This window comes from Pelodiscus sinensis, chromosome 31, assembly GCF_049634645.1.
Source record: "Pelodiscus sinensis isolate JC-2024 chromosome 31, ASM4963464v1, whole genome shotgun sequence".
Taxonomy (NCBI): Eukaryota; Metazoa; Chordata; order Testudines; family Trionychidae; genus Pelodiscus; species Pelodiscus sinensis.
Genome location: NC_134741.1, coordinates 14,081,652 through 14,106,319, shown reverse-complemented (window position 1 = coordinate 14,106,319; position 24,668 = coordinate 14,081,652). Strand labels below are relative to the sequence as shown.

Genomic DNA, 24,668 nt, shown 5'->3' with positions numbered 1-24,668 from the left:
ATGTTTCAAAATTAAATTCTATTCCCCTTTATACCCAATAAAAGTGACATGTTGCAGAGGAATGTGACTTGCCCAGCAGTTAATGAACATCCGAGCCAGGAGCCAGTTTGGAGACCAGTGTCTCCCAACCGCTAAAACAAGGCTGACCCCCCAACAGGTTGTTTTACTGCCCCCGATGGGGGGAGAAGGGGAGTGATGGTAGCCCCCAACAGCAGCTACTCCCTGTTTGGGGGGGGAGGAGGCAGCGACTCTCGGCGCCGAGCGCTGCCGAGGGGCGGGGCTGCTGCCACCGCCTCCCTGGGGCGCCGGGCCCCGCCCAGCCGCAGCTGGACCGAGCCCGGGGCAGCAGCGCGCGGAGCCGCCTCCCAGCCCGCGCCTGCGCACAGAGTCAGGGCAGCCTCCTCAGCCACGGCTGCTGCGCATGCTCCGCTCTGGGGCGCCTGCGCAGTGCGCCCTAAGGAGCGAGCTGAGCCCAGCTGCTGGTACCGCTATAGCTCGGTGCGTGCGGGCCGGGGGATCGGAGAGCCAGGGGGCGCTTGGGGCACAGGGAGGATGCAGCGTGAGGACGGGAGGGGCGCTGCAGGGGGCCGGGGGGCGCTCACGGGGCTGAGGGGAGCGAGGCGGGAGCGGAGGGAAGATGTGGGTGTGTGTGTGGGGGGGGGGGTTACAATTCCCCTTTGCAGAAGCGGCACTTTTCTTTGTTCCCCGCTTCTCTGCCTCCCCTCCCCCATCGCAGCACGATCCTCTTTGCCCGTGTCACTGTGTGACTGAGAATGGCAGCCCGTGTGCAGGCGCTGCAGGGAAGCTGGCGGGTCTGTTGATTGATCAATACTCTCCAGCGCCCCTTGGCATTTATCGCTGGGCCGTTTGCTGAGACCTCCAGGTCCCCAGGAGAGTCGCTGCTGTTAATGCTGGTGCGTATTTCTGCTGGCAGCTCAGACTCCTATTCGGTATTTTTCCCCAGAGCTCTGTGCTGTGTCTGTCTGGGGCTCGTTGCTTTTCCATGGATTAGTCTCCTCCAGCCCCTGTTCTGCCCTTCAGTTACTGATAGCACCTCATTGGGATTGCTAGGAAAAAAAGCTGCCTGCCAGCCCTGGGCAAAGGGCTGGATCCGGAAGTGGAATCGTGCCAGGGAGGCTGGTGAGGGGAAAATTGGGAGGGTAGCATGCCCTGCATGCTCTTGCATCTTGCCCAGACCTCCACCCCCAGCCAGCTCCTGCACTCTCTTTCATGCCCAGACCCCCAAACCTAGCCAGTTCCTGCACCCAACCTCCTGCCCCCCCTCCCTGGCAGCCCCCTCCTGCAAACTGAAACCCTCATTTTTGTCCCTATCCCAACATCCTGGGGTCCCTCACAAATTAACTTTGGGTCCCCAGAAGAGTTGAGCTTGCTCTGGGGGTGAGCCATGGAGCTTTGGTGCCTCCCCACCCACTTGTGGCTTATGGGGAGTGTCCTTTCTTTCCTGTTGCTCAGTTGGTCAGTGAGGTTTATTACTTTTTTTCTTTTTGCTTCTCACTTGTGTGTGGCTCCTAATGGATTTTTTTGTGGATCAGTGGTCCCTGACCCAAAATGTTCCTTACCCCCTACTCTCAGTGATCCTCTTGACCACTGAAACTGTGTTGCAGAGAAGGTTCATAAAGTCTCTTTTCATTTCATCTTCATGAGAGATCTGAGGTCTGTGCTATCAATAAATGGAGGAAGACTGGGACCTTTAGCTATAAGAGCCTAAATTTAGACACTTATATTTATATTCAGGCATCCGAATATGTACCTTGTTTATCAGAAATGCTGGGTACTTAGAACCAAATCCCATTAATTGCAGGTGCAGTAATGTTGAAACTCAAGCTAGGTATTGAGCAAAATGAATATAGATGTGGAACTTGTGTGCGCGGGTTATAGAACATCGAGACTCAAGCATTGACCCAAAATGGCAGAGTCTAGCTTGTTTATCACCAGGAGCAGAGTCTGGGGAGAATGGGGGTTTGGAAAGGGTTAAAGCCCCTTCTGAAATGTCTCCAATTGCCCTTCTACCCCGACAGGCTGCAGAACACCCATGTCTTGCTCCCGCTTAGCCCGTGGCCTACAGAGCCAGGGCAAGGAAATGGCAGTGGCAGAGCTGGTGAGCTTCGAGGAGGTGGCTGTGTATTTCTCTGAGGAGGAATGGGCTCTTCTGGACCCGGGTCAGAGAGCCCTCTACTGGGATGTGATGCAGGAGAATTATGAGGCTGTGAGCTGGCTGGGTAAGGATTCCTGTCCCCTCGGGTATCAGAAGCTGGGTGTGTTCTGGAGCAACTGGGTTGGGTTTGGTTTGGTTCAGGGGCCCTCCTTACTCCTGACATTGGGGGCAAAGAGCATCAACCCCAATAATCCTGGCTTGTATATGAGAGATTGTCCCCTCTACACCCTTCCCAGGAGAGCAGGTTCAGAGACATAACAATGGTACTGCTCTTCCTACAGCCAAGGTCTCAATGTGCTTCCCCACCATCTTGCCCGTGTTGTGCCCTGGCCGGAGGTGTCAGTGAAAGGCCTGGGCAAGAACAGCATGTACCAGAGTTGTGGGGCTGGGTGTAGCTGCTGTTAATGCCTGCAGGGTCCCCCAGTGTGCTGAGCCCTTGGAAAGCGAGTGTGGTTCCTGGAGTCCTTTGCCTCTGGCTGATCTGTGAAATGCTGGATCCTGCCAGTGAGAGGGGCTGGGGCTGAGGGAGGGTGGATGAGGCAGTTGACACTCTGCAAATGTTCTGTGGAGGGTAGCTTTGCAGTAGGTAAACATGTGTAGAGCTCTTCTTACATGTCAGGCACGGGCTGGGTTTCCTTTAAAAAAAAATCCAGCTTTATTCTCTCTGAGGCTCACTTGCCTTTGTGTGCAAACGAGGTAATCACACCATCTGTCTTGTCTTTTTAGAGTGAAGTATCTTTGGGCAGGGACTTTTTCTTCCTATGAGAGTATATGGCTCATTGGAACTCAGGAGACCTTCATTCAATCAATTCCTTGCCCTGTTACAGACTTCCTGTGTGACCTTGGTCAAGTCTCTTAGAGTGTCTGTGTCCAGTCCCCTGTCTCTGCAATAGCTATTACAGTATGTCCCTGTTTTACAGGGCTGGGGAAGGATAAATACATTTAATTGGGGAGATGCTTAGTTCCATACAAGCACCCCGATAGCACAGTGGGGTCCTGATTGACACCGAGGATGCCAGGTGCTGCTGTGACTGATAAGCTTCGCTTCCCATAGGGGCTGCAGTGCCATATGAATTGCTGCTAGTGCCACAGAGTGTTGTTATGGCTGCTCAGAGCGGCTCTTTCTGGAGCACTGATGCCAGCTGCACTGGCAGACCATGAGGCTTGCCCATGCAGCATAGCTCAGGCTCATTGCCAAAGAAAGACACAGGCTCCATTCAAGGGCTAAGGCACTTGGCCAGATTTATTGGCAGAGGAGCAGGGTGCTAGTGTCAGCTCCCCAGGCACAGGTACAGTAAGATGTGACCCGCCTCAACAATGGTACCGGCTCAGCCAGCAGAACACGGCCCCTCAGTCAGCACTGACATGCCTCTCCCGGGACGTCCACTTCCACACATTGACGCAAACAAGGTGCACATTGCACTCCGTGTGTGCTACTCCCCTTAGCTTTATACCTGCTCATTGGAACAAAATGTCCGTATACATTATCCCCTCATCCCCCTGATGTGCACAAGGGTCCATGTGTTGCTCTGCCATCTCTTAGGAGTGTGTGTCTGCAGTTGCTGCAGCCATTAGTGTCCTGTGTAGCCTCTTTCCCCATCTGCAATGTGCTGAAGTAGTTGGCTGGTACTTAGTGCGCTACCATTCTGCCAAGGCCCAGCCCGTTCTGGTTATCAGCCATTGGTTAATGCTGTTATGCCAAGGGCCTCCCTTCCCCTCCTTGTGATTTTATGGGAGGGTGATAACTCATCCCAGAAAAGCAGAATGTTTAAACTGAAATTATGCACTGGGTTAAACACTGCTTCTTGGCTATTTTGCTTTACCCCTCCAGACATTCATGCCTCATGTGTCCAGTGGTCTCCACATTCTCATGTTCCAGAATCTCTATGGATACTAATTCCATGCGCTAACAATAAGACTACAGGCAGTCCCCGAGTTACGCGGATCCGACTTATGTCGGATCTGCAGTTACGAACGGGGTTCCTCTCCCTGGTCTCCAGCAGACCAGGGAGAGGAAGCAAAGTGGCGGAACACGTGGGCAGCGGACAGGGCTGTCCGCTGCCCACGCGCTCCGAGGCTTGGCTCTGCTTTGCCCCCCCCCCCCCCGGTCTGCAGACCAGGGAGGGGGGGGGGGGCAAAGCAGAGCCAAGCCGCGGAGCGCCCGGCCAGCTGACAGCCCAGACCGTCTGGGCTGTCAGCTGATCACGCGCTCTGCGGCTTGGCTCTGCTTGGCTCTGCTTTGCCCCCCCCCCTTGCCCCTGGTCTGCAGACCAGGGAGACGGGGGGGGGGGGGGGCAAAGCAGAGCCAAGCCGCGGAGCGCGCGATCAGCTGACAGCCCAGACACGTCTGGGCTGTCAGCTGGCCGGGCGCTCCGGGGCTTGGCTCTGCTTTGCCCCCCCCCCCGTCCCCCTGGTCTGCAGACCAGGGGGACGGGGGGGGGGGCAAAGCAGAGCCAAGCCGCGGAGCACGTGGGCAGCGGACAGCCACGGCGTGTCTGGGCTGTCCCGCTGCCCCCGTGCTCCGTGGCTTTGCTCCAGACACCTGTGGTACAGCAGCTGGGGCGCTGCCAGTTGGTCCCATAGCGCCGCTCTGGGCGCTACTGGACCAACTGGGCAGCACCCCAGCTGTTCTGCCCCAGGCGTCCTGATTCAGCCACTGCTGGTCAGATTCAGCAGCGGCTGAATCAGGACGCCTGGGGCAGAGCAGCTTGGGTGCTGCTGGGTTGGTCCAGTAGCGCCGAGGAGCGGCGGCGCTACTGGACCAACCCAGCAGCACCCCAGCTGCTCTGCCCCAGGCGTCCCCAAGTCAGCCGCTGCTGAAACTGACCAGTGGCTGACTACAGGAAGCCCCTGCCCCGGGCTTCCTGGAATCAACTGCTGATCAGTTTCAGCAGCAGCTGACTTGGGGATGCCTGGGGTTCTTAAGTTGAATCTGTATGTAAGTCAGAACTGGCGTCCAGATTCAGCCGCTGTTGAAACTGATCAGTTTCAGCAGCGGCTGAATCTGGACGCCAGTTCCGACTTACATACAGATTCAACTTAAGAACAAACCTACAGTCCCTATCTTGTACGTAACCCGGGGACTGCCTGTATAGCAGTAGGGATATATTAATGACCACCTGACCAGGACAGTGATAGTGACTATGAAATGCTAAGGGAGATTAGGGAGGCTATAAAAATGAAAAATAAAAACCTTCAACAATAGGGGAGGATTTCAACTAATCTCCATATTGGCTAGGTACACATCACCTGAGGATGGGATGTAGAGATAAAGTTTCTTGACACATTAAGTGACTGCTTCTTGGAGCAGCTAGTTCTGGAATTCACAAGAGGAGAGGCAATTCTTGATTTAGTCCTAAATGGAGCAAGAGATACATGAAACTGGACCACTTGGAAATAGTGCTCATAATAGAATCAAATTTAACGTCCCTGTGTTGGGAAAACATCTCAGCAGCCCAACACTGTGTCATTTAATTTCAGAAAGGGGAACTACACAAAAATTAGGAGGTTAGTTAAACAGAAATTATAAGGTACAGTAACAAAAGTAAAATCCCTGCAAGCTGCATGGCAACTTTTTCAAAGACACCATAATAGGGGCCCAACTTAAATGTATACTGCAAATTAAAAAACACCAAGAACCAAAAAAGTGCTGCCATGGCTTAACAACCAAATAAAAGAAGCAGTGAGAGAGAAAAAGGCAAAGTTTAAATGTGTAAGTTAAATCCTAGTGAGGAACATAGAAAAGAGCATAAACTCTGTCACATTAAGTGTCAAAATACAATAAGAAAAACCAAAAAGCAGTTTGAAGAAGAGATATCCAAAAACTTAGAAAGTAATAGCAAACATTTTTTAAGTACATCAAAAGCAGGAAACCTGCTAAACAACCAGTGGGGCTATTGAATGATCAAGATGCTAAAAGATAAGGTCATTGCAGAGAAACTATATAAAATCTTTGCTTCAGTCTTCACTGCTGAGAATGAGAGGGAGATCCTAAATCTGAGCCATTCTTTTTAGGTGACAGATCTGAGGAATTTTCCCAGATTGACAGTCATTAGAGAAGGTTTTGGAACAAATTGATAAACGTAACAGTAACAAGTTAGTGGGACCAGATAGCATTAACCCAAGAGTTCTGAAAGAACTCAAATGTGAAATTGCAGAACTATTAACTCTCTGGTTTGTAACCTAACCTTTAAATTATTTTCAATATCTAAAGAGTGGAAGATACCTAATGTGATACCAATATTTAAAAGGGGCTCTAGAAATGATCCTGACAATTACAGCCTGGTAAGGAGCAGGCAAATTAGTTGAACCTATAGTTAAGAATAGAATTGTCAGACATATAGATAAACATAATTTGGTGGGGAAAAGTCAACATAGTTTCTGTAAAGGGAAATAATACCACTAGATTTACTTGAGTGGAGTCCTGTGAACATAGTGTACTTAGAGATTTCCAGAAAGCCTTTGAAAAGGTCCTCCTTCACCAGAGGCCCTTAAATAAAAAGAATTGCTGTGGGGTAAGAGGGAAGGTCCTCTTATGGATTAATAACTGGTTAAAAGACGGGGAAAAAAGAGGTGGAATAAATGAACAGTTCTCACAATCGAGATAGGGGATATCACTAGTTACCTAAGAGTCCATATTGGGGCCAGTCCTATTCAACATATTTATAAACAATCTGGAAAAAGAGGTGACCAGCGAGGTGGAAAAATTTTCAGATGATACAAAATTACTCAAGATAGTTAAGAACAAAGCAGACTGAAAAAATTCAGAAGGATCTCTCAAAACTAGGTGAGTGGCCAAGAAAATGGCAAATGCATTTTCATGTTGATAAATGAAAAGTAATACATGTTGAAAAAAAGAATCCCAAGTACACATCCAAAATGATGACTAATTTAGCTGTAACCATTGGGGAAATCTCACTCCCCTGGGGTACAGAGTCACCAGAAGGGTCCGAGGCTAGAGGTCAAAGCAGTGAGGCAGGAGAGAACTCTAGAAGGAAAACTTTATTATGCATGCGTGCAGGCTGATAGCTACCAGAGTGAGAGCAGCAGCAGCCCCGAGAGAGAGTTTCAGGGATCCTTTATACAGTATGTTCAGAAAGTTTAGTTGTTGATTGTTTTCTTTAACATATCAAAGTCTCAGCAGAAGTACTCTCAGACGTTTCTGTTCACACCAGAAGTGCTAGAAGTAAGTTTTACAGTACAAAGGCACATGATAACCTAAGTGAGTCTACAAGGCAAACTGTGACAAAGATAAGAGTTTACATGACAAATTGTGACAGACTAGGAGTCTCCATGAAGTTGAGAGAGGAGGCATTGCAAGAGTCTTGATTAGAGTTAAGATGATTTCTCTCTGTTACAGGGAGAGGCCTGGAAAACTTTTAACCCTTACAGGAGTTTTCTTTTAGAGAGTTTTGATTTCCTGTACAGTCCCCCCCCCTTAGACTCAATTGGAGTTATTTGATTTTTCTCCCACACTACTTAAGAGAGAGATCTTGGAGTCATTGTCAATAGTTCTCTGAAAACATCCATGTAATGTGAAGCAGTAGTCAAAAAAGCAAACAGAATCTTAGGAATCATTCTCTGTCTTATTCTCTATCCCTTTTTAAATATCTTATTGCCTCTATATAAATCCATGTTTCTCCCACTTCTTGAGTATTGCGTACAGATGTGGTTGTCTCATCTCATGGAAGATATATTGGCATTGTAAAAGGTTCAGAATATGGCAACAAAAATGATTAGAGGCTTAGAACGGGTGTTATATGAGGAGAGATTACAAAGAGTAGGACTTTTCATCCTTGAAAAGAGGAGACTAAAGGAGGGATATGCCAGAGGTCTATAAAATCATAACGGATATAGAGAAAAGGAGTAAGGAAAAGTTATTTACTGTTCCCATAACATAAGAACTATGGATCATGAATGAAATTAATAGGCAGAAGGTTTAAAGGGAACCAAAGGAAGTTTTTTTTCACACAGTGCACCATCTACCTGTGGAACTCCTTGCCAGAGGAGGTTGTGAAGATCAGGACATTAACTAGAATGAACAAGTGAAAATGGAGTTTCTATTTACCAATCTCCATTCTGCCACTGCACATTTCTTCCTCATCTTTCTTTCCCTTTCCTTAGCAATCCTTCTGGCCTGCCAGCAGAATGGTGTGTCTGCTGTGTCAGTCTCTAGAGGAGATTGGGGAGCACAGGTTTGCCGTGAACTGTGGCAAGTTCATGGCAAGCTGCTGCTGAGATCCCTGCTGTTCTGTGGAGCACAGAGAGAAGCCTGTGGGATTGCTGGGTTTGGTGCCACTGAGGCTCCTGTTGGAACCCTGGTGGGCTGCTGCTGCAGTTGCTGCTTTTCTGGGCAGCCCCTCCTTTGCTGGATTGCTCTGCTGCTGCTGTTCCGTCAGCACCTTCTTCCTTTCTGCCAGTGTTCCCTCTAAGGCAGTGGTTCCCAACATTTTTTATACCGAGGACCACCAAACCCAGTCACAAACTTTTGGCAGACCTTTCATTTTATTTGCATTTTTTCCTAATCATTATGTAAATAATGAATATGTAAATACATTGTTATCAGTCCCTAACAGATCAGAGTTTGCAAATATCTACACTAAAAAAAACCCCAGAACATTTTCCCTTCTGGCTGCTGGGTGGGGCAGCTTCTCCCCCAGGGGTGACTGGTGCCAGCACAGGGAGGGGCACCCGCAGGGGCATTTGGGGCACCCTATTTGGAAACTTTAGAAATTTTGTTGGGCATAGGAGCTGGTACCCCCAAGTGCTATCACCAGTCACCTCTGCCCTCCCCACCTCCTGCTCGATGGAGTTGGGGAGCTGCCAATGTATCTCACCCTCCCCTTCTGTATAACCCCTGCCCTGCGTCTCTTCCTTCCCCAGCCAGGCTGCTCTTCCTCCCACACTCTCCCTCCAGCTTCCCTTCCCCAAATCCTCCTTTTTCTGCCCCATAACCTCCTCTCAGAGTCTCCCTCCGTTGCACTCCTGTTCCCATCTGCCCCATCAGTCTCCTCTGAATCCCCCAACCTCCCTTCAGCGCTTCCTGCACTCCCTCCTGCCCCCACCTCATAAATCCCTGTTCCCCATCAGCCATCTTGTCTGTCTTGCCCCTCTTCACACCCTCCTGTCCCCCACCAGGGCTGGCTCCCCTTACATGGTTGGAGCTGACAGCGGCTTCCCTGGGCCCAGGCAGGCATCTCAGCCAGATCTGCTGGGAGCAGCCTGGAGCCAAACCCTCCCCCTGTAGGGGGGCCTGCTTCCAGAGGGATGGTGGTGGGGTGTCTCTGACCTGTCTCCAAGCACTGCCTGCCCTGAGGCAGGGGCTGGCCAGGCTGAGGGTGCTGCCCTGGGAGTTGTTCCCGGTAAGCAGCTTTCTACATACCACAGGCCCTGCAGGAGATTCCCCCCTCCCAGCTGCAGCCTGGGCTGCAGAGGCCCAGCAGTGCTGCCCTGGGGCTCGGGGATCTGGCCCAGAGCCTGGCCCCAGAGTCCCTGCAAGCAGAGTTTGCCAGTTTCTTGCTGCTGCTGGACCTGAGCCAGAGATCACTTCCCCTAGTGCCTGCTGCTGCCACTGGGTCCTAGTGAGCAATGGGCTCTCAGACTCCTGCTGGCTGCTGCTGGGTTCTAGCGTGACACCCGCCTGAGTGCTTGGACAGTGTGTCATGGCCTCACAACCAGCAGTTTATGGCCCACCACTGGTCCACGAACCAGCAGTTGGAAACTGCCGCTCTGAGGTGCCTGCCTGCGCAGCTGTGCATGAAGAAGTGAATGGCCACAGATTCAGTGAGTGGAGCCGCGCAGGTGGGCTTCCACTAATGAGGTGCCTCCTGGACCCTGCAGAGGATGTGGAAGAAGGTCATGTGATGGGGAAATAGGGAGTGGGTAGGGTAGCTTGGGAGAATAGGGAGAGGGTGGCAGGGTCAGTGGGATGAGGTGGGGGTGGGTGTTTGGGACATCCCAGCCCCAACTGGGCTGCAGTTGCTTGTGTTGAGGAGACACTGGACTCTCTCTCCCAGGGCCAGACTGGAAAGGGGGGAGCAGGCTGCACAGGGGGTGGATGCCAAGAGCAAGGTTAATCCAAGCTCATCTTCCCTTTTCTTGAGGCATCTCTGAGGCTGGGGTGAGGAGCTGGTGTTAATTACCTCCTGATTGTCAAAGTTATTCCTGGCATAGCTCAGACCTTTTAACTGTGATGGGGAAAGAGGAATGTGACACCCCCACTATTTTCCACTGTTAGAATTATAGAGCAATCCCCAAGCAGTGAATTCTCTGCAGTTCTAGGCCAATAGGTTTGTTGGAAGGGACCTCATTGTTCCCAGCAAATGCCCCAGCACCGTGAGCTGAAAAACATTGGGGCCAGATGGACTTTAGTGTCACATGAGCTAGTCACATACCCTTGGCTGCCCCGATGAGCCATGGCAGGCATTGCCCACCGTCTGGCGGAGAAGTCTATGAGAACATATGTCTGGTGAGGATGAGATTTCCATGGCGCATGGGTTTTGTTGATGGACCATCACTCTGAATGGTCAATTCACAGTGTGCAGGGTGGACTGGATGCAAACTACAGTGTGGGTATTTCCGCAGCAGCAACTATATTTGAAATATTGGTTCATGGTCCATATTCATAACTTGAGGTACAAAAATGATGTCCACACACAGACAGGATAATCACAGTCACCATGTCAGAACGTTCCCATTGACACTGCACACGACACACTTAGCACATGTTTTGTTGTAATTGTGTAACAGCGGTAACACAAATGAACTACATGGTCATATTTTAATTCTGTAACATCACAGTGGGATCTTCCCAGTACTAAATGAAGGTCCGAGAAGGGATCTGGCTGAAGGTGTGAGGAATGTGCCCACAAGGTACAGAGTAAACGGTAGAGTCTGTGCAGCCAAGAGGGGCAACAAATGGAAGGCCATGTTGGCCATGAGGAAGGCTGGAATCCACACAAAGAAGCTGCTGCTGCTGCTGGTGGCAGAGTAGAACCGAGGCAGCAGAAGGGGAGCTGAGCTGCAGCAACAATGCAGATATGGCCCTAACCCAGCCTCCCTCCCTGAAGAAGCAGCACAGCCAAACACCACCAAGGCCAGACATAGAAGCAGCAGTTGGAGCAGCAGCTATTGTGGGCAGCTGGCAGGGCCCACCCAGCCACAATTTAGGGGTCAGGAGTGTGGAGCATATACAGGGTCTGAAGCAGCCAGCCAAGGATTTGCCTTATTAACCAGGCAACTTCCTCTTCCTCCTCCTGGTTCAAGTAGAGCATCCAAGCCAAGAAGCAGGGTGAGCTGATCCAAGCCCCCCAGCCAGGAGCTTTCTGGACAGAGCCCTCGGGGAAGCTAGAGCTGGGAATTGCTGGGTCTTTTTTTTCCCCCAAGTTCTAGTGACCTGCCAAGTGGCTGCTGCAGTCTGAGCCCTGTCTGTGGGCCTTAGTGTCAGACCTGCAAACCATCGCTGAAGCTCACCTTTTGAACAGCATGTTCCTGTCCTGCCCTGAGATGGGTGGAGAGATGGAATGGGCCATGAGGGAGACTTAGTTGTACTTTGGAGCTGTGGTTCTCAACTTTTTTGGCCCATGGCCCACACCACTCAATGCAAACCTTTCCATGAACCACAAGCCAGTCACCTGTGATGACAAAATGGGTATAGAAGGAAGGGGGGTGGTCTGGGTGGGAGCTAGGGTGCATGAGCGGTCTGGGTGGGAGATTAGGTTTAGGAGTGTGCTGGGAGTGAGGGTCTAGATAGGAGGCAGGGTGCAGAAGCAGCTTGAGGACAATGGTTCTGTCCAGAAGGGTGGGGGCAGGAATGGGTTGGGCATGCAGGGTCTTGACGGGAGGGGAGTATGTGAGAGGAATAGGGGTGCGAGATCTCAGTGGAAGGGGAAGAGAGGTCACTTACCTGGCTCCAACACTTCCTACCACTCCATCCCCTGCTGTTCTCATTGGTCATAATTTTTGCCAATGGGAGCAGCAGGGAAAGACTTGAGGTGAGTGTTTTCCAGCCAGAGAGAGGGGGAGTGACAGCACACAGAGCCATTTCCTTCTACAAGTCGTATTCTGTCCACAAGGCTTGCTGCCTTCCCTCCCCCTCCCCATCCCTAGAGTGGGAAGCTGGTGCTGGCACTCCAGCCTTGGAGGGGGCTCAGGGCCATAGCACCAGCGCTGGCTCCACATTGGTGGCTGGGAGGCAAGTTCCAAACCTGTGGCCCACTTGCAAGATGGTTGCGCACCACTAATGGTCCATGGACCGCACTTTGAGAAACACTCCCTCAAGGGAGCAGCAGAACACTCATCTCCCACAGGGAATAAGCTGGGCCATTCCTAAGGCAGGGGCGATGCACTTTTACTGTAGGTGAGTGTTTCCTGGGATCTTGTCCCATCCAGAACCCAGTCTTTGAAAGGTGGGGAGAAGTCTTTCTGGGTGGGTGATTCAGATCCTGGCTGTGGAAGCAGTAATGGCATGGACCTTAATGAACAAGATCAGCACTTGATTAATTGCTCCCTGGGCAGGATTTCCAGTCTTCAAAGCTCATGTGATCTCCTGGGTGGAGCAAGGGGAGGAGCTGTGGATCCCGGATCTCCAGGGCTTAGAGGAAGGGGAGAACATCACCGACACCCACACAGGTGAGCACTCAGCTAAACTGACTCAGAAACCAATTTCTGTGTCATCACAGAAAGCATCACTTGTGCATTTTCATCAAATCTAACTTCTGTCTCTTCAATTCCAGTTTGAGGGTGGAGACAAAGGTTGAGTTCTTTCTTTTGGGGAAGGGTTATGGACTCAACTCATGATTATTGAACTTTCCAGCCATTATTTGGGCATGTTCCCCCTTTTCTATTCCCCTTTCAGAGTTTTCCTTTCAGCTTAGCACAGAGAATGACTCCTGTCTGGATTCTCTGTCCCAGCAGGTGATGGGACGCTGAGTGAGAACAATGAGGAGAGTCTTCATCAGGAAGCACCGGAGCAAGTGGCTCCACATGGGATGTTATTGGGAAGTTCTGAAGGGCATGTTTCCCAGATACCTGAGCAGGGAGAAACCTGTAAGAGTCAGCATAGCCCAGACAGGCAGCAGGGAAAACATCCAGAGGAGGGACAAGGCAAATCCAGTCACTGGGGCAGAGGAGTGAAAATAAATACAGAAGCGGTTCAACAGAAAATCCCCCATCAACAAGCACCCTCCACTTACAATGACTGTACAACTCTTATTGAACATCATAAAATCCCCACAGGTGAGAAACCCTTCAACTGCTCTGACTGTGGGAAAAGCTTCAGTAAGAGGTCAGACCTTGAAAGACATAGCAGAATTCACACTGGGGAGAAACTCTTTTATTGTTCTGACTGTGGGAAAAGCTTCAGTAGGAGCTCAAATCTTTTTAGACATCAGAGAATCCACAGAGAGCCATGTTTCAACTCCTCTGACTGTGGGGAAAGCTTCAGTGACAGATCAGACCTTGTTAGACATTGGAGAATCAACACAGCAGAGAAACCCTTCAGCTGCTCTGACTGTGGGAAAAGCTTCAGTTGGAACTCCCATCTTAATACACACAGGAGAATCCACACAGGGGAGAAACCTTTCAGCTGCTCTGACTGTGGGAAAAGCTTCAGTCAGCACTCAAGTCTAATTAGACATAAGAGAAACCACACAAGAGAAAAACCCTTCAATTGCTCTGACTGCGAGAAAAGCTTCAATGAGAGTTCACAACTTGTTCGACACAGGACAATTCACACTGGAGAGAAACCCTTCAGCTGCTCTGAGTGTGGGAAAAGTTTCAATAGGGGCTCACAGCTTGTCATACATAAGAGAATCCACACAGGGGAGAAGCCATTCAGCTGCTCTGACTGTGGGAAAAGTTTCCATGGGCGCTCACACCTTGTTAAACATTGGAGAATTCACACAGGGGAGAAACCCTTCAGCTGCTCTGACTGTGGGAAAAGTTTCCGTGGACGCTCACATCTTATTAGTCATCAGAGAATCCACACAGGCGAGAAACCTTTCAACTGCGCTGACTGTGGAAAGAGCTTCAGTAGGAGCTCAAGTCTTGTTACACATAGGAGAGTTCACACAGGGGAGAAACCCTTCAGGTGTTCTGACTGTGGGATAAGTTTCAGTAGGAGCTCGTACCTTGTTACACATGGAAGAATCCACACAGGAGAGAAACCCTTTGATTGTTCTGAGTGTGGGAAAAGCTTCAGGGAGAGGTCAGGCCTTGTTAAACATTGGAGAATTCACACAAGGGAAAAACCTTTTGACTGTGAGAAAAGTTTGATTTGGCCCTCAAATCTTAACAATCATCCTATAATCCACACAGGAGAATCATAGAATCATAAAATCAAATAATAGAACACTAGAACTGGAAGGGACCTCAAGAGGTTAAGTCCATTCCCCCTGCCCTGACAGGAGGTCCAAGCACCCTTTGTTATCACTGGTAGATGTTTGTCTAATTTGCTTTCAGATATCTCCAATGATGGAGATTCTACAACCTCCCTAGGCAGTTTATTCCAGTGTTTAACCACCCTGATAGTTATGTAGTTTTTCCTAATGTCTAACCTAAACCTCCCTTGCTGTAATTTAAGAACAATTTTTTCCCTCCTCCTTGAAACATCTTTTTAGGTACTTGAAAATTGCTATCATGTCCCCTCTAAGTCCTCTCTTTTCCAAACTAAACAAACCCAGTTCTTTCCGTCTTCCTTTTTTGGTCATGTCTTCTAGACCTTTAATCATATTTTATGCTCTTCTCTGGACCCTCTCTAATTTCTCTGCATCTTTCTTGAAATGTGGTGCCCAGAATTCAACACAATATTCCAATTAAGCCTCCTCAGTGCAGAGTTGAGTGGAAGAATTACTTCTTGTGTCTTGCTCACAACATTCCTGTTAGTGCAACCCTGTAACTTCTCTGACCACAGGAAAAGGTTCATTCTGAGGTCAGAACTTGTTAGACATAGGAGAATCCACATGAGAGGAACCCCATAATCTAAGTCCCCTTTAAGTTGTGTGGTCATACAGCTTTGCTACAGCCTAATAAATACCTAGCAAGCTCTTAGGGCTGTGGTGGAGATTGATGCCTCTACTCACTGGTTTCAACTCCTGCCCAGACCAGCAATAACCAGCACACAGCTGGCTATGCCGCAGTCCCAGAGCTGCCATGACAGGGAAACATGCCTCCCTCCCCCCCCAGCAGCATCAGAGCTGGGGGAGAGGAAGCTGATGGGGGGGGGGGATCTTCTCTCTCCTACATCGTCCTTTGGTGGCCTACCCCTCAAAGCCCTTCATCCTTGGCCCACCTCAGAGATCACACCCCGAGCCCAAGCCCTCATCCTAAAGCTTCTGTCTCATCCCTGAGCCCCTAGTCCCCAGCTGTTTGGCCCAGCCCTGAGCCTCCTTCCCATAATACAAGATCCTGAGGCCCAGCCCAACTCCTGCCACATGAACTTCTGTGCACCAATATGGATAATATGTCGCACATATTGGTGCCTTTAACAAAATTCAATCTGCAACTTTGGGAAAAAATTAGATGGGACACTGTGTATAACTGTTCTGACTGTGAGAAGGGCTTCAATGAGAGGTCAGACCATGTTAGACATAGGAGAATCCACACGAGAGAAACCCTTCAGCTGCTCTGACTGTGAGAAAAGCTTCAGTGAACGCTCACACCATATTGCACATCAGAAGTTCATACACGACAAAATCCCTATAACTGCTCAGACTGTGGGCAAAGGTTCAGTCAGGGCTGATACCTCCTTGAACGTCTGTCAGGAGAGAAAGATAAAAGCTGTAGTTTAATCAGAGAAAGCTTTAGTCAGTGTCACACACCTCCCACTGCCCCTCCTCTGAGTGGGTACAGTGTGCGTCCAACCATCCCTTCCCCCAGCTCGGGAGTTCAACCCCACACCCTAGTGAGTAGCCCCAACCACCCTTGAATTCCCCAAAATCTCCCCAACAGGCACAGTTTTACAGTCTGAAGCATTGGTCGGGTCCTATTGGTTCCAAACGACCGAGACACTGCTGTCAGAGGGGTAGGGGGACCAGGACCCTCCCCCTCTACTGGAACTCAGCTCAGGGCCCTAAGGACTGGAGGAATCCACGTCTGATCTGGCTGACGGGGACTCCACCTGAAACTCACCAGCCCGTGGGCCAATATCCAAGGCCCCACCCTGGGCTACTTCCAACCTTCCTTCCAGTGCATGGCTCCACCCAAAAAGCCCACTTCCAGGGCTGTCGCTTCATGGCAGGCCTTGAGCTGGAGCACCCTGGGCCCTGTCCACTCTCCCTGTGAGGACATCAGTGGAGCCCATGCGTAAGAGCCGTGGTGCTCTCCACCCAGGCTCAGCACGGCGCATGGCATCCTGGCAGCCTCCTTCCCAGTGTGCCCAGCGGATTTAAATCTCCCGCCAGGACGCCTTCCGTGCGTGGGGGCGTGGCACTGCCCTGCCCATCTCCCTTGATGCTGGGCCAATGTTAAGCTCCTTGGATATGAGGGAGCATGCGCAGCACTGGCAGCGCCGCCGTGGGGCCTGCTCTGCCCACAGTGCCGGTGCTGGACCGGCCGGAGTGTGGGGTGCGGGCGCCCCAGCACACACCCCCCATCCAGGTTAGGCCTAGGCCCTCTTCCCCTTCCTCCCTCATTGCTCTAGAGAAAAAGTCTGCGTTATGGGTTTTACCTGACCGATGTGTCATCTCAAAGCAGTATGACTGCAAGGACAGGTACCATCTCATGATGCATGTATTCATCTCTTTCATGGTGTGCAGTCACTGGAGGGGCGCGTGGTTTGTAATCAGCTGGAATTGACTGCCTGGAAGATAGTACCTCAACACGTCTATAGCCCATTTCATAGCCAGCACCTCTTTCTCTATCATGTCATATTTCTGCTCCCATGGAAACAGCTTTCAGCTTATATAGAGGACAGGGTGCTCCTCTCCTTCCACTTCCTGTGACAACACCATCCCCAACCCAACCTCCGAAGCATCAGTCTGCTTTATAATGGTTTTGTAAAGTCCACTTGGGTCAGAACAGGGGCATGGGTCAACTACTCCTTTAGTGATAGGAACGCTTGCTCCCCCTCTTCAGTCCACCACCCTTTCGTTGGTTGGGTCTTACAGATTAAATCTGTTAAGGGGGCTGTCAGTGTTGCAAAATTGGGAATGAAATGCTGGTAGTAGCCTGCCAGTCCAAAAACTGGCATACCTGCTTTTTTGTCATCAATGTGGGGAAGTCTTGGATGTCACCTACCTTATCTACCAAAGGCTTTAATTTGCCCTGCCTCACCCCAAGTACGATACCTTGTGGTGTCCAAAGTAGCACTTGCCTAGGTTCACCGTAAGCCCATGTCACTCAGAGTTGTGAGCACTGCTACCAACTGCTGTAGATGGTCAGCCCATGTAGAGCTAAACATCACTATGACGTCTATGTATGCAGTGGTGTAATAGCGATGTTCCCAGAGAACCCTGTCCATTAACCTCTGGAAGGTGATGGTAGCTCCATGCAGACCAAAGGGCATGGTCACGAATTGGTACAACCTAAAAGGGACGGGGAATGCCGTCTTCTCTTTAGACACGGGAGTTAGTGGGATTTGCCAATAGCCCTTAGTTAAGTCAAGGGTAGATCTATAGTGTGCATCTCCTAGATGTTCTAAGAGCTTGTCCATTCTGGGCATTGTGTAGGCATTGAAATGGTATAGCACATTTACCTTGCGGAAGTTGATACAAAAGCAGATGGACCTGTCCCCCATGGGTACCAGCACTATGGGACTTTGCCAATAGCTATGCGATTCCTCCACCACCTGGTTTGTAACCAGGGCCAGATTAAGGGTGGGGGGGAGCTAGCTGGGCAGCTGCCTGGGGCGCCAACCTATGGGGGGCACCTGATTGAAGTGTAAGGGGTGCTGCGTACCCGGGGGTGGGGCCGCACATATGCCACACGCCCAGGTGAATGGTGCCCCTTACCACTTCAATCAGGTGCCCCCCATAGGTTGGTGCTCAGGGGCAGGACTGCGGCACCCCTTACCATGTTAATCAGGGACCGTGCACCCGGGGTGCAAGTATAGCTTGGTCCGGCACTGTAACTCCTTCCACACAGAGACCCACAGGGGTCTCATACCTTTTTTCCTGGTGCAGTTGTGACATGGTGGTAGGCCCAGGCTATTCATCCTAGTTCCTTAGAAAGGACCCGGGGAAACGTCTGCAACAGTCATAGAAGATCGTCCTGCTGGCTCAGGTCCAACTCCTCCCCTAGTTGGACAGGTGGGGAATCCCCTGTTTCTCCGCCCCATGGGCCCAGCTCCAGCTCAGGTGGACAGGGCTTGATCTTCTCAGGGGCACCACCCCTTTAAGAGATTTACATGATAGATCTGGGTACCCTGCTGCTTCCCCAAGAGTTGGATCTCGTAATCTACTTCCCCGACATGGTGCCATACTTTAAAAGATCCTTGCCACTTCGCTAGTAATTTGGAGTCCTATGAGGGCAGTAGAAGCAACACCTGGTCCCCGGGTTTAAATGTTCTCAACTGGGCTCCCTGGTTATAATAATGGACCTGCCTCTCCTGGGCCTTCAAAAGATTTGAGTTTGCAAACTCCCCCAGGGTCTGAAGTTTCTTTCTTAGGCCCAGTATATATTGAACTGATACCTGTACCCTAGATTCTTGTTCCTCCCATGTTTACTTTATGATGTCTAGTATGCCTCGGGGTTGGCGTCCATATAATAATTCGAATGGTGAGAACCCCTGGATGCCTGAGGTACCTCCTGGACTGTGAACAATAAAGCGGGCAACAGTTTGTTCCAGTCCCTGTCCACAAATCTTGTCCTTGTCCACAAATCGACATAGCCTACTTTTTAGAGTCTTGTTAAACCTTTCTACTAGACCATCTGTCTGGGGGTGGTATACAAAAAACCCACTCCCAGGGCTGTTGCTTCATGGCAAGCCCTGAACCGGAGAGCCCTGGGCCCCATCCACTCTTCCCACGGAGTGGTCAGTGGAGCCCATGCATAGGAGGCTCTCTCCCTTCTGTGGTGCTCTCCGCCCAGGCTTGGCACAGCACGTGGCGTCTTCTGGCAGCCTCCTTCCCAGCTCACCTGGTGGGTTTAAATCTCCCACCGGGACGCCTCCCATGCATGGGAGCGTGATGCCGATGTGCTTCTGCACCTCACCCCCCTCTCTTAATGCCAGGCCGATGCTAAGCTCCCTGGACACCAGGGAGCATGCGCAGCACTAGCGGTGCTGCGGGGCCTGCTCCACCCACAGTGCCGGCACTGGACCAGCCAGAGTGCAGGCACCCCATCACATGCACATTATATCACATTGGAGTACCCAAAGATGAGAGAGACCCTATTGTAATATAAGAGGGTTTCTGGGAGCACTGCTGAGAGGGTCCAATCGGTGAATTGCTCAAAGACAGGGCTACTTATAGCCCAAGCTTGGGGACCCTCCACTATAAAGTGCACCAAATCAGTCACAAAGAGCACTTCTATTTGCTGCACTGGCCAGCAAGAAGACACACAACCTATCCCCTTAAACATGTCAGCTTCTGCTGTTTCACAACCAGTACCATACTCTACACAGAGGAGAGGTTATGAAAACCAGTCTCACGAAATCTGGACAGGTTCTCCCAATCTCAAAGGATCAGCCACATTTCCAGGTCAATTTAAACCTTAGATCTTACCCAGAAATGCACATGATGCCAGTCTTTTTGAATATAACATTGAAAGGCTTATGAATAAAGAAAGGAAATGGTGAGTAAAATTGTTAAAGGAAACAAATTAAATACACTGATTACAAAATTCCTGGTGTAGGCTTGTAGCAGAGATGGAATAAACTGATATATTAAACATCTCTGGAATACAGCCTTTGAATACATCAGTCTTTTTGGGTTCAATTCATAACAAAAATGCTCCTGAAGTGATGAGCTGGAATGAAAACAATGATGGATGAACCTCTGGAGCCCTCTTTATATCCTTGCCTATGTGGAGGGAATTCATTGTTCTCCTGTAAAAGTACCTTCCAAAATGGATTCTGTCACGAGCAAATCACTTTTCCATGCACGCTGCAGATTTTTTTAGGCAAGCAGCCATGACTTACATGCTGGTGTGAAGGTACACAACAAAGTCTTCAGCTGTGGATTTGCACCACCTGAGGTGCATTGTCACTCAAGTACTGCTATTAACAAGTAAACCTTGTACAATAGATGAGTGCTTGTTGATAGTCTCCCAGAAACCTTGCACAATATCAAACTTGTTGATCATCTCCCAGAAACAAACGTGAAATGCAAGTACAGTGCCAATACTCATAACTTCAAGTACAAAGAGGATACATGCATATGAGCAGTATAAACAATCAGGGAATCATAAGCTTTCTGTAGACATCTCACTTGGCCCACTTTGCACAAGTTTTGGTGCAAACATATGACAGTGGTTGCAACAATGTTATGTAAGTCCATAACATTAGAGACCATCACATTTATGAATTACCAAGGGTAGGAAAAGCCTCAGTCAGAGGTCAGACTACAGGCTTCTTTCAGAAGAAGCTTTTTTTTTGGAAGAGATCTGAAAAATCTTCTTCTGAGAGTGTCAGCACTGCAAAAGTACATTGAAAAGGCAATCTGCTTTTTCGAAAGAGAGTGTCCAGACTGAATGGACGCTCTCTCACATGTAAGCTATGATTGCTATGGATGGAATGGCCACCAGGGCACCTATGCTTTTTCCTCTTTCCTCTTTTTCTGAAAGAACTCCTTCTTCCCCACCCACACATGCCTTTTTGCGAAAGAGTTCTTTTGCAAAAAGGCTTCTTCCCCATAGAATGAGGATTACCAATGCCAGGAAAACCCTCTGTGCTTTCAGTTTTCTTATAGAAGAATGCAGTTGCAGTGTGTACATTCCTCAAGTTTTGTTGAAAAATTAGCTGTTTTTCCCACAAAACTCTGTAGTGTAACATACCCCCAGTTGTCCACCAGAGAACCCATACAGGGAAGAAACCATTAAATGCCATGAATTTGGGAAAAGATCAGTGAGAGCTCAGCTCTTAATAATCCTCAGGGAAGCTCTGGAGAAGAGTGCTCCAAGTGCGGGAAAGCCTTCTAGTGCACCTCATCCCTCATGAGATCTAAATGCATCCACCCAGGACACACATTGTTAAAAGTGTGCTGGCTAGGGATGGAGCCAAGAAAATACAATACTTCCTTATTCCTACAAAGAGTCTGCCTTGCCTGCATTGGCCATGAGTGAGAGATATGGCATTATTCAAGCAGGGAATGAAACATCCTTCAGAGAACAGCGCCATGCAGAGCAAGGGACTGAGATAAGAGTCCCACATTATGACAGGACTTGATTATAACTTCTTGAGAAATCTGAATGGTTTCTTTTCTGTTACTTCATTTAAGTATGATGATATACACCTAAGTCATGAAGAAAATTCCAATGCTAAAAAGTCCACATAGATTTTGGAAATTAATTATTACTAAAATGCCATAAGGATTTCTGTGCTTCAGAGCTGTTGGAATTTCACCTAAGAGACCTTAATTCTTGCTTTCCTAGAACACTGACCCCTCTGGAGTTCAGCTTTGTTCCCTAGACTCTTTGGCTGGTAGCTGATGTTAACAGAAAGGTGTCCAAGTCATATAAACTCACCAACTTCCATCCAACTACGAAAAGGTTCTAATGTCATATGGTACAGAAGGAAAGAATTTTGCTAGTAACAGTAAAAGTAGTACAGCCTTGAAGCTGCCTGAGACTGAAGAAAGTTCTAAAAAAAAAACCAGAATTGGTTGTAGTCTGTCAAATTCATGGTCCAGTTTTGTCAATGTTGGGGTCACATAATTTAAAAAATCAGACATTTCATCATTTTAATGTATAATGTCATGCTGTTGTAATTGTAGGGGTCCTGACTGAAAAAGGAATTGTGGAGGAGAGGGGTGTCACAAGTTTATTGTGGGGGGAGGGTTTTTTTAAGTCCTGGCTTGGCAATACCCCGGCTGGGATAATTGAGTTGGGGTTGGTCTGCTTTGTACAAGGGTTTGGACTCGATGACCTCCTGAGGTCTCTTCCAACCCTATGGTTCTATGATACCAAGACATGTATATCTCAGTGTGATATACAGATCTTAAATATCACCAGCTCTCCTGCTTTTGGCATGGTTCTGGCAATATTTGGCATATTTATGAATGTAGGAGTTGCTGGTTATGGGAAGCCAGGAGGCAATTTTCCATATCAGTTCAGAAACAAAAAGGAACCAAACTGTAAAGTTTAAAAAAAATCATAATTTTTGATGCATGGCCTTGGAATTTGTAGTGCTGTCTGTACTATATATGTGTGACCCTGAGCCACAAAGGATGAATCAATTGTAACAATATAGTTTTTCTGCAACCATATTGGAAGGCCTAAATGGACACCAGAATGAAGAGCAGCAGCCATTAGCTGTAAAACCTGGAGTCACATACTCACATTCCATCTAAATTGTATTACAATAGTGTCACACCAGACTGTGAGGAGATCCTGTCCTATTGGCACCCACTATCACCAGGTAAAGAAACAGATGTCAAGATGGGTAAAGAAAACTTAGTTTAATAGCATTGTCTGGCAAGAAACTGTTTATCAGTAAATGAAGTTGTGGAATCATCATTCTGTGATTATGGTCCTCACTTTCCTATTGTTTGTCTTTATGATCTCTTTTTTTCATTGTTTCTGTCTGCTGTATAATTAATTTTGCTAGGTGTAAATCAACTAAGATGGTGGTGTCTGGTTAGATCATTCACTATGGCTGTGTCTAGACTGCACCCCTTTTGCGGAAAAGGGATGCAGATTAGACACAGCGCAATTGCAAATGAAGCGGGGATTTAAATCTCCCCCGTTTCATTTGCATGAACATGGCTGTCGCTTTTTTCCGGCTCGGGGCTTTGCCGGCAAAAAGCGCCAGTCTAGACGGGGATCTTTTGGAAAATAAAGCCTTTTCTAAAAGATCCTTTATTCCTCTTAAAATTAGGAATAAGGGATCTTTCGGAAAAGGCTTTATTTTCCGAAAGATCCCCGTCTAGACTGGCGCTTTTTGCCGGCAAAGCCCCGAGCCGGAAAAAAGCGGCAGCCATGTTCATGCAAATGAAGCGGGGGAGATTTAAATCTCCGCTTCATTTGCAATTGTGCTGTGTCTAATCTGCATCCCTTTTCCGCAAAAGGGGTGCAGTCTAGACAAAGCCTTACTGTATGTTATGATTGGTTAGTAAAATTATACTAAAATAATGGTTAAAGTAGAGCTAAGCAGGACTCAGGTTTCATTATATAAACTGAGGCACAAAAGAAAATACTTTGGGAGCCAATTCTAGGACACAGCTCCAAGATCAGATCACCTGTGCCAATGGCCGTGCTGAAACTGGAGTCCCTTGATGGACCTGATCCTGATACCCATCAAGATGAGTTCATCTGTCTCATTGAGAGCGATGAGAACTGTATGCCTGGGGTGTGCAGCTATTTTTGATGATAGTTAATAAATAGAGATGAAGTAGGATATTACGGTGTGAGGCTCTTTCACCAGTAAAAGACCCCACAAAACTGAAAAATGTAAAGTAACACCTGAGCCTGCAGAAAGGTAGGGATAGGTTCATGTATTGGAAAGGTTACGCCTGAGCCCTAGAAACAGGTGAGGGTGGGTGCCTACATTGAGAGGGTTATACCTGAGCCCTAGGAATGAGTAACAGTGGGTGGCCCTAGAGAGTGTGAGTATTTTGTGCGGGTAATACAACCAGCAGGCTAAATTACCCAAATTGAAAAGTATGCAAATGTTAATTAAGGCCATTCCTTTTCAATATCTAACAGCCATGATAGATAAGGCTGGAGCTTTGAAATGCAAGCCTGTACTGTTATAGAATTCAATGTACATACTAATTATGTTTGGATATTGCTTGTTAGATGTTAACAGTGTTACTTGTGGATATTAATTCCCTTTTATGTCTTCATTACATTATATTCTTATAGTGAAGGATTCAGTTAAGCTTAACATCAAATATGTAAGATATTGCAGGAAGTCATATGACTTATTGTCTTTATGTTCCCGAGTTTACCTGTGTATACATAGGAAATAGGGTTTTTTTACATCTAAGCAGCATGTTCATTATCTGTTCTTCACCTGAAGGATGCCTGGTGGATTGTCATGCTGTCAAGAGGCTGCCAGTGCCTGCTGGAAATTTCTACAGCAAAGCCACAAGGGGTCTCTGAGATTGTTCCTGCCCTGAAGGTTGTCCCATCTAGCCATTGTCATGGACTCTCTGTGAGGTCATCACCTCCCAACCTCCTTTAGCCAATAAGCTGAGGTGCTGCAAAAGGCCTTGTGATGTCCTGACACACCCATTCTTGCCCTCAAGGGCTAATGTCCTGCCCCTGCCAGTCCCTTTGCATGGTGGAACTGCTTCCAGGGGTGAATAACACATTTCTTACAGGTACTGGACACCGCTGTGGGCAAGAGAAACACTCAAGGCAGGAGGGAGTTGTGATATGACAGGACCCGTAAGAC

At 48.8% G+C, this 24,668-nt stretch overlaps 1 protein-coding gene across 4 annotated transcripts; it reads left to right on the top strand.

Moving 5' to 3' along the window:
- Nucleotides 1-389: 389 nt before the first annotated feature.
- On the top strand, nucleotides 390-22,993 carry LOC142821443 (uncharacterized). 4 transcript variants are annotated; one of them, XR_012898202.1, is made up of 5 exons: nucleotides 390-498; nucleotides 2,040-2,240; nucleotides 12,692-12,805; nucleotides 13,088-17,911; nucleotides 18,149-22,993. XR_012898202.1 is itself a non-coding variant. In XM_075912418.1 (5 exons), the coding sequence occupies exons 3-5, from the start codon at nucleotides 2,054-2,056 to the stop codon at nucleotides 14,500-14,502; spliced, it is 1,716 nt and encodes a 571-aa protein (XP_075768533.1). In that variant the 5' UTR covers nucleotides 460-498; nucleotides 840-914; nucleotides 2,040-2,053; the 3' UTR covers nucleotides 14,503-22,993. The 4 variants fall into 4 exon arrangements, 3 of the variants coding, with proteins under 3 accessions (XP_075768534.1, XP_075768531.1, XP_075768533.1); XM_075912418.1 differs by adding an exon at nucleotides 840-914 and having other exon boundaries at nucleotides 460-498; nucleotides 13,088-22,993; XM_075912419.1 differs by having other exon boundaries at nucleotides 13,091-22,993.
- The last annotated feature ends 1,675 nt before the right edge of the window (nucleotides 22,994-24,668 follow it).